Genomic DNA, 14,748 nt, shown 5'->3' with positions numbered 1-14,748 from the left:
TAACTCTAAGTTGGAAACGGAAAGCAAAAAGAATATTCATTATCCCTACTTTGTGCTCACAGTAAACATCAAAGCTGAGGTATTAGCTCTAATCCCCAATGTTCACTGTGCATGACTAATCATCAGAATGATTCCCAAAGCCAGGAACTTTTCTTGGATACAATTTCTCTCCTTCAAATCCAAATGTGCAGTAACAGCCAAGAAAGCACTTCTGCCTTTGTCTTCCTCGGTCCCTTTTTGTATAAATGAAGACAAATATGGTCTCCTGAGAGTTTGTTTTCTTTACTTCTTCCTTACATTATACCCATTAAAAAAAAGAGTCTATGAACTGGTCCAAAAATTAGTATTTATTTAGCACATGAAGGGAACAGATGACTCTGAATTCTCATATTCTAAAATATTTTGCTTTTATATAGTGAAAACAGTATTAACAGTAATGAAGTCATACAAGTATTAGCACTAACTATGTAAGTACTGCATGGGAATGTCACAAGATATAGGGAACGTCACAAGATATAGGGAACAGGAATAGAACTATATATTGACTCAGGGAACTCAACTCAATGAGGTTTGATGTTCACTGGATCCGAAGGAAATGGGGATATGTGAGTTAAAGCTACTATAGTACCAAGAATGAAGTAGACAGGACCCTCAGAAGAGACATTACAGATGAGAGCTTAGAGAGTCTGCCCTTTGCACAGGAATAAAACAAGCCTCGTAAAAAGGGGGCAAATGGCCAAATCCACTGATAGCTGGTGTTGTGTCAATGTCTTTTACATCAACCAGAGACTTCAGGTTAAAATTCTGTAAAATGGTGGTGAAGAACAAAAACAGCTCCGTGCGAGCCAGGGCTTCTCCTGCACATATCCTCTTTCCTGTAATAACAAAGAAAAGAAAAAAAGAGAAAAAGACTTGCTCCTGAATTGTCTGCAGATTGTGCTGTGAATTGTCATGGAGATTCTACAGTAGTCAATGAGTTGTTCAGCATGTGGATAAAAGACACCCATATCAGGTTCTCAAACCCACACACAGCTCCACTCACCCATCTCCAATACCATGAAGTTGAAAGCTTCAAGCTGCCATTGACAAAGCAAGGTTCTGACATGCCCTCAGGAGCAATAGTGTCTCCTCTTTATGATCAGTACCGGATATTCTCCCTTATGCAAATATGGCATCCCTAGCACCCTGGCCCTGGCCAATGATTTACTTGCCCCAAAAGACTCTACCAAAGGTAGCCTTTGTTCCCCTCCATTAAGCCATACTGCCTCAGGTCTCTTCCACTCCTGGATGTCCTATCTTCCTTCCTCTCCCAGAATCCACTAACACGATCATGGCCAACCTCATTGGTATGAACAGGGATGTAGAGCCAGGGATGGCACACAAATATAATTTGCTTTCTTAACGTGGAAAAACTGTGCTAGACTCTACAATGCTCACTAATATGGTCCAATAAAGAATTATTATATGTAGAGGAAATATATAGTCATTAAAGTGGAAGTTCTTATGGCATATAAGCAGAAAATCTATTAGTCCTGGCAAAATCACCATAGAAATTGCATCTGATCCTAAAATTCGATTATGTCCTCCAAAGTACAAATGGAAATGAATTTCTTTTACCTGCTGAGAATGGCATAAAGTAGTCACTCTTCTTAAAGTTACCTCTCTCATCTAGAAAGTGACCAGGGTCAAACTTCTCTGGATTAGGAAATTCTTTGTCATCATGCAGTATGGATGACAGCGATACTATCACATTGGTACCCTGAAAACAGCCAACAGACATAATGAAAGCTGAATGAGAAGAATTGAAGGAACTCACCTAAACCGATCTACTTGACTTATGAATAAAAGTACTGGATTCAAAGCAGAGCAATGACATTTACACATAAACCAAACACAGAGATGAACTGACTCTAGATCCTCAGCTAGGGATGGAACTTCACACCCACCTCCCTTCTCCATGCTCTGGTTTGACCTCGAACAGAACTCATGCATGTTGTCACAACTGCTATCAGTTTATAAATATAATATCAGTCCATGCCCAGGAGATACTGGCACATAACTACCACCTCTGGTTCTTACAATCTTTCTGCCCTCTCTTCCACACTGATGCTTTATCCTTGAAAGAAGGAAGTGTGATAATGATATTCCATTTAGGAATGAGCATCCTGAGGTTTCTTATTCTCAGTATCTTGATCAGTTTTAAGTCTCTGTGTTGATCACCATGATTCTACGGCAAAGAAAGTTTCTCTGATGAAGTTAAGGAGTCAGTTTTCTTTGTGAATCAGACCTTGTTGGGCAACTACACCCCAGGAGATAGCTACATATCCACAAGTATGTGAGCAGTACTCATTGGACTCAATGTTGGTTTTTTGTTGTTGTTGTCCTTGTTGTTGTCATTGTTGTTGTTTTTTAAGAAGACACAAAATTGATGACATTAGTTTAATGCTAGTAGCAACAGCTTTGCTAATTTCATCTCCATTAGCAGTTAAAAAATTGAGTTGAAGGACTGAACACACTCTAGATATTACCAAGGTTAGACACCGGAGTCTGCCCTCACTGCTGTATTTATCACTTCTATTCTCATTTAACTCATATTGGCTATGGTTTTAGATGGAAATCTATGTTTATTCTGGAAAAGTCAGGATAATTGATAATCCTTTGCTTCAGCTTTCGTTAAATGAAGATCTGATATAATTAGTGATAACTTTGAATATGCCATTGAAGGTATATCATGACTTTTTGACCACTTATCATATATACTATATGCTGCTTATAATTTGATTATCACAGATGACCCCTACATTAAAAAGTACAAGAGAAATGAACACACATCATTCCACAACTCAGAATGATCAATTCAAGCACAGATTATCAATTAGTTGTACTAAGAGTGTTGTGCCCACTAAGTCCCAAAAGCTCCAGAGAATATAGCCCCACACCCATGCAGATGCTGATGACCCTCATCAAACCCAGAAAGTCATAAAACAAAACAGTAAGATATAAGAGTGGGAAGGGAAATTGTTAGAAGGGCTTTAGTGGAAGTCAGAGGAGATAAGGAAAGAGAGAGAGGATAAGTGTGCTCAGGCTGCATTATAGACATGAGAAATTGTCAAAACTAGATTTATCTTTAAAATGTTTAATTTTATAAGCTGTGGGTAAATTATTTAGAAAATAGAATACTCAGGCAATGATTGTCAAATAATAATTAAAATTCTTGATAAATTATTTGGAAAATAGGATACCCAAAGATTAAATTTCACATGAAAGAAGACAGGACAAAAGGCTTTGATTCTTCAAAACAATTGCTGTATCAAAAAAATCTTAATAGAAAGGTTCTCAATTTTAGAGAATGAAACTGAGGACTCCTTCCTTTGCTGCACTATGAGAAGTTTTCAAATCTATAAGAAAAAATCTTGGTATAACTAGAAAATGTTATCTTAAGCTATATAGAGGAAAATAGTATATTCATAATTTCTTCAGTGTGAATGTACTTATCAAATTGTAGCAGAACGTTTTCAATCTTGGGAAACATACATTAAAGTTTTTAGCTATTAAGTGTGATAGGTTTATAAACTAAAATATAGTTCTACACACTTTTATATCCCAAATGCATATGAAATATAAAAACAGACTTATATATCCCTTTATTTGCTTTTTAAAAAGATATTCTCCTAGTTATTTCAGTTATCAGCTTGACAAAACCCAGAGTTATGAGAGAGAACTTCATTGGTTGGGTATAAGTATCTGCATCTGTCTCTGTCAGCTCTTTGTTGGGCCTCTTGGAACTCAGCCATGCTAGACTCCTGTCTGTAAGCACACCATAGCATCAGTAATAGTGTCAGGCCTTGAAGGCTCTCCTTGAGATGGATTCTAAGTTGGGGCGGTCACTGGACCTCCTCTACCTCAGGATCTTCTCCATTTTTGTCCCTGCAGTTCTTTTAGACAGGAACAATTCTGGGTCAGAGTTTTTCACTGTGGGAAGGCAACCCCATCCATCTCCCCACTGTTGGGCATTTCATTTAAGGGTCAGTTCCTCTGACTCCTGAGATTCTCTCACCTCCCAAGTCTCTGGTACATTCTAGAGAATCCCCCTAACTACCACCCTCTGATATTGTATATTTCCTTTCATTCTGCTGGCCCTCGGGGCTTCTCTACTGTTCTACCACCACCACCTACCAATACCTAATCATGTGGGGGATCCTGTGGTTAAATTAGGGAAAGGCTGGAAGGAGTTAAGGAGGGGGGAAACCAGCAATCTCAACTAACCTGGACCACTGAGATCTCTGAGACACTGACCGGGCAGTGTACACTAGCTAGCCCAGGGCCCCAGACACATATAGTAGAGAACTGCCTGGTCTTGCCTCGGAGAAAGAATACACTGCTAACCCTGGATAAACTTGAGGACTCAGGGAGTGGAAGACCTGGCGGGATGAGTTGGGGATGGGATGAGACATCCTCACAGAGCCAGAAGGAGAGAGAAATGGGATGAGGAAGTGTCAGAGGGTGGACCAGGAGGGAGATAACAACTGGACTGGAAAAAATAAAGATAAATATTTTTTTAAAAAAGAGGAACTTCAAATGAAAAATTGTTTTGTTCAGATTGGCCTAATAGTATGCCTGTCTTGACTGATAGTTTATGTAAAAGGATCCAGCAAACTGTGACTGGTGCCAGAAAAGTGAGCCTGGGTTGGATAATAAAGCTGTCTCAACACTACCCACGAAAAGAACACCAGCAAGCAGCATTGCTCCAAGGCTTCTGCTTTAAGTCCATGCCCTGGAAGAGTGACTGCTCTTCTAGAGTTCCTGACCTAACTTTCCTCAATGATGGACTCTGACCTGTAAGATTAAATAAACTCTTTTGTCCCCAAGTTGCCCTTAGTCATGGAGTTTATAACAGCAACAAAATATCATGCTAGTAATCATTAATGAAAAGTTAGAAACTCAATAATTCTAAGATTATGTTATTAAAGAGCTATACTTTTGCTTTTAAGACATTTTTACATATTATTACTTTTAATTATCTTCTTAGAAATTTGCAACAATATGGGAAACCACAATGTGAATTTGGAAACTTCATCAACGCTGAGATGCAATGTGAAACAAGCTTACCTTGGGAATGAAGTAGTTTCTGAATTTTATATCACGTGTCACTAAATGAGGCAGGTTTGTGGGGACAAGGTCAATATATCTCTGGATCTCATGCACTACAGCATCCGTGTAGGGCATCTGGCTCCTGTCTTTCATGCAGGGGCTCCGGTTTCTGCCAATTACACGTTCTATCTCTTCCTGGACTTTAGCTAGTAAGACAAAGAAAATGATGTCATTGGAGAAAACTGGCACAACTGCCACATGTCAGTGTAGCATGGAGCATGAGAAAGTGTCCCAAAAGCATCATAGGCCTAAGTCCACCTACACTTTTAATGCCATAGGGAAATAGAACCTAAAAAACAGGCACTTACTAAGTAGATATACTTGTATATATTATCATACAGGATAATGAATGCAAATAAGATGTATTTGCATTCACTATACAGATGCCTTACAAGTATGAACTAAGAAATTACTGTCCCTGTCCCTGCAAAGACAAAAAAGCAGAAAGTGAGACTTAGTGTCATAAATACTTTCCAAAACAGACAAATTAAAACGCAGGAGAGCTGACTATTGAATTCTGCCAAGACAAGGTAAGCAAGTCCTTCACAACTCCGACTTTACAAATATGTCTGTCAGATATACTGGGCCAGAAGGCTGAAGACAGATACTCTAACTTTATAGAGATTGCTGGGTAGCTGTCCAGGCAGCCAGCTGTTTGTCAATTCTTGGTCTAGGAAGCTGCTTGCCTTCACATCCTACTTACTCAGGTAATATTCACTCTTTCTCAGGTCTCTGATGAGGTTAAAGACTAGTTATAGTCTCGCAATTAAGCTTAAGTTGTATAGGATTTAAGAAGATGTTTTATATCTAAAAGGATGTTTTGAGGTTTGTAATAATAGTTAGAAATTGAGATAAATACAAAACCATAAAATAGCCAAGATATGATAGATAAGTAAATATTTTCTATAATCGCAAAATACTATATACTTGTCATTATAAATGTAAATCTTACCTTATGGTTTTCATAATTGTTTCCTAATTGTCATATTTGTGTACAGATTTTGTTTAAAAGAGAAAGCCTTTTATTGGATGAAAAGGGGTAACTGTAGAGAAATTATCTTGTGTCTGTGGCACCTGTCAATAATAAATTTGATGGCCTATAGCTTAGGAAGGAAATAGGAAGTGAGACACTCAGAAGGCTGAGTGGGTGCTGGGACTATGCCAGGTGTGGGATATTTGGCCAAGAAGATATGATGAGATGGACATGTAGTACCTGAGCACTAGTAACAAGTCACACTGCAGAACATAGACTAGAATAAATGGGTTATTTTAAGTTATGACTCAGTCAGAGAAGTTTTTAGCCCTATAGCCAGGGTGTTTCTAAATATAAAAAAGAGTTAGTGCCATATCAAATTATCATAAGGTAGTAATTGAATTCTCCTGGCTGATGGATGTGTGTGTGATCTTATCTGAAAATTCCCATTGGTTGTCCCATTTGCCAAATGCAATAAACTCACTTTGAAACATTCTTTTTTTAAAGAATTATTTATTTATTTTTAGGCATATGAGTACACTGTAGCTGTCCTCAGACACATCACAATAGGGAATCAGATCCCTTTACATGGTTGCGAGTCACCATGTGCTTGCTGGGAACTGAACTCAGGACCTCCGGAAGAGTAGTCAGTGCTCTCAACCTCTATGCCATCTCTCCAACCCTTCTTTGGAACATCTTGAAGTATCTTAGGCAATTTATGTTCACATCCAGAGGTACTTCTGTTTCTATTGTTTTGCTATACTATTTACAAACAATTTCTCAAAGTCCCTTCTAAAAGAGATGATGAATCACATATTTATATATACATATAAAATAAACAATATACCCAAATAGACACTCCTCTCTGTCTGTCTGTCTCTCTCTCTGTCTGTCTCTTTGTTCTGCTCTCTCTTGCATACACTCTCTCTCATGTAGCCACATACCCTCTCTCTCCTACCGTACAATTATAATTTTTCTCATATATATGCTCATTCTTATATCACTTTAATATTATGAATATTTCTTACAGGTAATATTTCTTGCATTATATGATTTATACATTCTTGGACACAAAAGAACTTATTTAAATTCCCAATATTAGATAATAGCTTTAAATTATCATAAATGCTCAAGTTTGCAGATTATTTTTGATTATCTAGATATAATTACCTAAGGATGATTTTAATTATCAGAATTTATCGGGTTGTCACTCATATCTCTCTTCTGTCTAAGATTCCTCATACCCACATATTCTACTGTCTCTCCTAAAGCCAGAATAGGAGGTATTGTTATGAGAAACCCTGGCACGGGGTTGGGGATTTAGCTCAGTGGTAGAGCGCTTGCCTAGGAAGCGCAAGGCCCTGGGTTCGGTCCCCAGCTCCGGAAAAAAAAGAACCAAAAAAAGAGAAACCCTGGCACTGCCCCTGAGTGCCTCCTCTACATGGGTCACTCACCACTCTCACATGTGTGGACCTATTGATAAGTGGATATTAGCCAAAAAGCTCAATTACCCACAATCCACAGACCACAGGAAGCTAAAGAAGAAGGATGACCAAAATGCAGATGCTCCCACTCCTTAAAAGGGGGGGGGGGGAATCCATGAGAGGGGGTATGGAAGCAACATTTAGAGCAGCGACACAAGGAATGACCATTCAGAGCCTGACCCACATGTGGTCCATATATATACAGCCACCAAAACTAGATAAGATTGATGAAGCTAAAAAATGCATGCTGAGAGGAACCGGATATAGATTTCTCCTGAGGGACACATCCAGAGCATGTCCAATACAGAGGTCAATGCTTGCAGCAAACCACCGAACTGACCAGAGTACTCCCTTGGGGGTAATTAGAGGAAGTACTGAAAGAGTTGAAGGAGCTTGCAACCCCATAAGAACAACAATGCCAACCAAACAGAGCTTCGAGGATCTAAACACTACCAAAAGACTATACATGAACTGACCCAGGGCTCCAACTTCATATGTAGCAGAGAATAGCCTTGTTGGGGTACTAAGGAAAGGAAGCCAGGAAGCCCTTGGTCCTGCCAAGGTTGGACCCCTAATGAAGGGGAATATGGGGAGGGGGCAGTAAGGAGGATGTATGGGGGAATACACGTATGGGGAGGAGGAGAGGAGGGGACAGGGGCTTATGGACAGGAAACTGGGAAGGGGAATAACATTTGAAATGTAAGTAAAGAAATATATCAAACCTCGATGATCCAGGCCTGCAGCTCACTGCTCCCAAACCCCGTGGGAGAGAGAGCTCACCGCCTGGACAGGTGGGCACTCCTGAGACTGCAGAGCAGAAGAGACCACCAATACTGCCCACCTCTGCCGACATTCCCGGCCCAAGAGGAAACTATACACGGCCTCTGGGAAACGGTAGATAGGGGCACTGGAGCTGCAGGTCCCCTGCACAGGAGACACCGCTGGAACCTGAAGGGAGTGGATTAACAGTTCTCTGCACCCAAATCCCGAGGGAGGGAGAGCTAAACCTTCAGAGAGGGAGACAAGCCTGGGAAGCAGGAAGAGACTACACTCTGCCCACATTTCTGACTCCAGAGGAAAACATCAAATGCCATCTGGGACCCTGGTGCACGGGGACTCCCAGAAAGGGTGGCAGAGGGCCTCCTGATTGCTGCCCTCACATAGAGCTCATAAGCAACACCACACAAGCAAACTTGAGCCTCGGGACCACATGTAAGACCAACTTTTCTGCTCCAGGTGACCTGCCTGATGGACTCAGGACACACGCCCACAGTAACACCTGAAGACCACTAGACAGGAACAACTACACGCCCAAAAGCAGAACACTCTGTTCCCATAACTGGCTGAAAGAAAACAGGAAAACAGGTCTACAGCACTCCTGACACACAGGCCTATAGGAAGGTCAAGCCACTGTCAGAAAAAGCAGAAAAAAGTAACAACAGAGATAATCTGATGGCAAGAGGCAACTGCAGGAACCCAAGCAACAGAAACCAAGACTACATGGCATCATCGAAGCCCAATTCTCCCACCAAAGCAAACACTGGATATCCAAACACAACAGAACAGCAAGATCTAGATTTAAATCATATTTGGTCATGATGCTGGAGGACTTCAAGAAAGACATGAAGAGCTCCCTTAGAGAAATGCAGGAAAACATAAATGAACAAGTAGAAGCTTATAGAGAGGAATCACAAAAATCCCTGAAAGAATTCCAGGAAAACACAATCAAACAGTTGAAGGAATTAAAAATGGAAATAGAAGCAATGAAGAAAGAACAGAGGGAAAAAACCCTGGACATAGAAGACCAAAGGAAGAGACAAGGAGCCATAGATACAAGCATCACCAACAGAATACAAGAGGTGGAAGAGAGAATCTCAGGAGCAGAAGATTCCATAGAAATCATCGACACAACTGTCAAAGATAATGTAAAATGGAAAAAGCTACTGGTCCAAAACATACAGGAAATCCAGGACCCAATGAGAAGATCAAACCTAAGGAGAATAAGTATAGAAGAGAGTGAAGACTCCCAGCTCAAAGGACCAGTAAATATCTTCAGCAAAATCATAGAAGAAAACTTCCATAACCTAAAGAGAGACATGCCCATAAGCATACAAGAAGCCTGCAAAACTCCAAATAGATTGGACCAGAAAAGAAACTCCTCCCATCGGATAATAGTCAAAACACAAAATGCACAAAACAAAGAAAGAATATTAAAAGCAGTAAGGGGAAAAAGTCAAGTAACATATAAAGGCAGACCTATCAGAATCACACCAGAATTCTCGCCAGAGACTATGAAAGCCAAAAGATCCTGGACAAATGTCATACAGGCCCTAAGAGAACACAAATGCCAGCCCAGGTTACTGTATCCTGCAAAACTCTCAATTAACATAGATGAAGAAACCAAGATATTCCATGAAAAAACCAAATTTACACCATATCTTTCTACAAATCCAACACTACGAATAATAATAAATGGTAACGCCCAACATAAGGAGACAAGCTACACCCTAGAAAAAGCAAGAAACTAAAGGCCTTGGCAACAAAACAAAGAGAAGAAGAGCACACAAACATAACGTCACATCCAAATATGAATATAACAGGAAGCAATAATCAATATCCCTTAATATCTCTCAACATCAATGGTGTCAACTCCCCAATAAAAAGACATAGATTAACAAACTGGATACGCCACGAGGACCCTGCATTCTGCTGCCTACAGGAAACACACCTCAGAGACAAAGACAGATACTACCTCAGAGTAAAAGGCTGGAAAACAAATTTCCAAGCAAATGGTAGGAAGAAGCAAGCTGGAGTAGCCAGTCTAATATCGAATAAAATCAATTTTCAACTAAAAGTCATAAAAAAAGATAAGGAAGGACACTTCATATTCATCAAAGGAAAAATCCACCAAGATGAACTATCTATGCTCCAAATACAAGGGCACCTACATACGAAAAAGAAACCTTACTAAAGCTCAAAGCACACATTGCACCTCACACAATAATAGCAGGAGATTTCAACACCCCACTCTCATCAATGGACAGATCATGGAAACAGAAATTAAACAGAGACGTAGACAGAGTAAGAGAAGTCATGAACCAAATACACTTAACAGATGTTTATAGACCACTCTATCCTAAAGCAAAAGGATATACATTCTTCTCAGCACTTTATAGTACTTTCTCCAAAATTGACCATATAATTGGTCAAAAAACAGGCCTCAACAGATACAGAAAGATAGAAATAATCCCATGCGTGCTATCAGACCACCATGGCCTAAAGCTGGTCTTCAATAACAATAAGGGAAGAATGCCAACATATACGTGGAAGCTGAACAAAGCTTTACTCAACGATAACCTGGTCAAGGAAGAAATAAAGAAAGAATTTAAAGACTTCTTAGAATTTAATGAAAATGAAGGTACAACATACCCAAACTTATGGGACACAATGAAAGCTGTGCTAAGAGGAAAACTCATAGCGCTGAGTGCCTGCAGAAAGAAACAGGAGAGAGCATATGTCAACAGCTTAACAGCACACCTAAAAGCTCTAAAACAAAAAGAAGCAAATACACCGAGAAGGAGTAGAAGGCAGGAAATAATCAATCTCAGAGCTGAAATCAACCAAGTAGAAACAAAAAGGACCATAGAAAGTATCAACAGAACCAAAAGTTGATTCTTTGAGAAAATCAACAAGATAGATAAACCTTTAGCCAGTCTAACAAGAGGACACAGATAGTGTGTCCAGCTTAACAAAATCAGAAATGAAAAGGGAGACATAATCAGAGGAAATTCAAAAAAATCATCAGGTCCTACTACAAAAGCCTATATTCAACAAAACTTGAAAATTTGCAGGAAGTGGACAATTTCCTAGACAGACACCAGGTGCCTAGGTTAAATCAGGAACTGATAAACCATTTAAACAACCCCACAACTCCTAGCAAAATATAAGCAGTCATTAAAGGTATCCCAACCAAAAAGAGCCCAGGTCCAGATCCGCTCAGTGCAGAATTCTATCAGACCTTCATAGAAGACCTCACACCAATACTATTCAAACTATTCCACAAAATTGAAACAGATGGAGCACTACCGAATTCCTTCTATGAAACCACAATTACTCTTATACCTAAACCACACAAAGACCCAACAAAGAAAGAGAACTTCATACCAATTTCCCTTATGAATATCGACGCAAAAATACTCAATAAAATTCTGCCAAACCGAATCCAAGAGCGCATCAAAACAATCATCCACCATGATCAAGTAGGCTTCGTCCCAGGCATGCAGGGATGGTTTAATATACGGAAAACCATCAACGTGATCCATTATATAAACAAACTGAAAGAACAAAACCACATGATCATTTCATTAGATGCTGAGAAAGCATTTGACAAAATTCAACACCCCTTCATGATAAAAGTCCTGGAAAGACTAGGAATGCAAGGCCCATACCTAAACGTAGTAAAAGCCATATACAGCAAAACAGTTGCTAACATTAAACTAAATTGAGAGAAACTTGAAGCAATCCCAGTAAAATCAGGGACTAGACAAGGCTGCCCACTCTCTCCCTTCTTATTCAATATAGTTCTTGAAGTTCTAACCAGAGCAATCAGACAACAAAAGGAGATCAAGAGGATACAGATTGGAAAAGAAGTAGTCAAAATATCACTATTTGCAGATGATATGATAGTATATTTAAGTGATCCCAAAAGTTCCACCAGAGAACTACTAAAGCTGATAAACAACTTCAGCAAAGTGGCTGGGTATAAAATTAACTCAAATAAATCAGTAGCCTTCCTCTACACAAAAGAGAAACAAACCAAGAAAGAAATTAGGGAAACAATACCCTTCATTATAGATCCAAATAATATAAAGTACCTCGGTGTGACTTTAACCAAGCAAGTAAAAGATCTGTACAATAAGAACTTCAAGCCTCTGAAGAAAGAAATTGAAGAAGACCTCAGAAGATGGAAAGATCTCCCATGCTCATGGATTGGCAGGATTAATATAATAAAAATGGCCATTTTACCAAAAGCAATCTACAGATTCAATGCAATCCCCATCAAAATACCAATCCAATTCTTCAAAGAGTTAAACAGAACAATTTGCAAATTCATCTGGAATAACAAAAAACCCAGGATAGCTAAAACTATCCTCAACAATAAAAGGACTTCAAGGGGAATCACTATCCCTGAACTCAAGCAGTATTACAGAGCAATAGTGATCAAAACTGCATGGTATTGGTACAGAGACAGACAGATAGACCAATAGAATAGAATTGAAGACCCAGAAATGAACCCACACACCTATGGTCATTTGATTTTTGACAAAGGAGCCAAAACCATCCAATGGAAAAAAGATAGCATTTTCAGCAAATGGTGCTGGTTCAACTGGAGGTCACCATGTGGAAGAATGCAGATCGATCCATGCTTATCACCCTGTACAAAGCTTAAGTCCAAGTGGATCAAGGACCTCCACATCAAACCAGACACACTCAAACTAATAGAAGAAAAACTGGGGCAGCAACTCGAACACATGGGCACTGGAGAAAATTTCCTGAACAAAACACCAATGGCTTATGCTCTAAGATCAAGAATTGACAAATGGGATCTCATAAAACTGCAAAGCTTCTGTAAGGCAAAAGACACTGTCATTAGGACAAAACAGCAACCAACAGATTGGGAAAAGATTTTACCAATCCTATAACAGATAGAGGCCTTATATCCAAAATATACAAAGAACTCAAGAAGTTAGACCACAGGGAGACAAATAACCCTATTAAAAAAATGGGGTTCAGCATTCTGGAAATCAGTCTGGAGGTTCCTCAGAAAATTGGACATTGAACTGCCTGAGGATCCAGCTATACCTCTCTTGGGCATATACCCAAAAGATGCCTCAACATATAAAAGAGACACGTGCTCCACTATGTTCATCGCAGCCTTATTTATAATAGCCAGAAGCTGGAAAGAACCCAGATGCCCTTCAACAGAGGAATGGATACAGAAAATGTGGTACATCTACACAATGGAATATTACTCAGCTATCAAAAACAACGAGTTTGTGAAATTCGTAGGCAAATGGTTGGAACTGGAAAATATCATCCTGAGTGAGCTAACCCAATCACAGAAAGACATACATGGTATGCACTCATTGATAAGTGGCTATTAGCCCAAATGCTTGAATTACCCTAGATCCCTAGAACAAACGAAACTCAAGACGGATGATCAAAATTGAATGCTTCACTCCTTCTTTAAATGAGGAAAAAGAATACCCTTGGCAGGGAAGGGAGAGGCAAAGATTAAAACAGAGACTGAAGGAACACCCATTCAGAGCCTGCCCCACATGTGGCCCATACATATACAGCCACCCAATTAGACAAGATGGATGAAGCAAAGAAGTGCAGACCGACAGGAGCCGGATGTAGATCGCTCCTGAGAGACACAGCCAGAATACAGCAAATACAGAGGCGAATGCCAGCAGCAAACCACTGAACTGAGAATAGGTCCCCTGTTGAAGGAATCAGAGAAAGAACTGGAAGAGCTTGAAGGGGCTCGAGACCCCAAAAGTACAACAATGCCAAGCAACCAGAGCTTCCAGGGACTAAGCCACTACCTAAAGACTATACATGGACTGACCCTGGACTCTGACCCCATAGGTAGCGATGAATATCCTAGTAAGAGCACCAGTGGAAGGGGAAGCCCTGGGTCCTGCTAAGACTGAACCCCCAGTGAACTAGTCTATGGGGGGAGGGCGGCAATGGGGGGAGGATTGGGAGGGGAACACCCATAAGGAAGGGGAGGGGGGAGGGGGATGTTTGCCCGGAAACCGGGAAAGGGAATAACACTCGAAATGTATATAAGAAATACTCAAGTTAATAAAAAATAAAAAAAAAGAAAAAAAAGGGGTAGCATCTTTTAGAGCTAAGAGTATGGCTACCCTTTGAGATGGCCTTCCACCTCCCAGGTAGGGGCCCACCAGAAACAGGCTTCACATATACTAGGCAGGTGCTCACCACTGAGCTATATCCCCAGAATAAATGGACAGTTGTTTATTTAAAAAAAAATGGGGTTCAGAGCTAAACAAAGAATTCACAGCTGACGAATGCTGAATGGCTGAGAAACACCTAAAGGAATGTTCAACATCT

At 39.9% G+C, this 14,748-nt stretch overlaps 1 protein-coding gene across 2 annotated transcripts in view; it reads right to left on the bottom strand.

Annotated features, from left to right (window-relative positions):
* Positions 1-327: 327 nt before the first annotated feature.
* Positions 328-14,748, bottom strand: part of Cyp2c11 (cytochrome P450, subfamily 2, polypeptide 11) — a 36,230-nt gene continuing 21,809 nt past the window's right edge. The window contains exons 7-9 of one of the 2 annotated variants that reach the window (XM_008760364.4): positions 5,110-5,297; positions 1,618-1,759; positions 328-875 (exon numbers count right to left, since the gene is read on the bottom strand). In XM_008760364.4, the coding sequence (XP_008758586.2) occupies positions 664-875; positions 1,618-1,759; positions 5,110-5,297 (542 nt within the window). In that variant the 3' untranslated portion in view covers positions 328-663. The remainder of the gene's footprint in view (positions 876-1,617; positions 1,760-5,109; positions 5,298-14,748) is intronic. The other variant, NM_019184.2, reaches the window with a different exon arrangement.

Source organism: Rattus norvegicus, chromosome 1 (genome assembly GCF_036323735.1).
Source record: "Rattus norvegicus strain BN/NHsdMcwi chromosome 1, GRCr8, whole genome shotgun sequence".
Taxonomy (NCBI): domain Eukaryota; kingdom Metazoa; phylum Chordata; class Mammalia; order Rodentia; family Muridae; genus Rattus; species Rattus norvegicus.
Note: the sequence above shows the minus strand (reverse complement) of the source record. Positions and strands in the feature narration are given on the sequence as shown.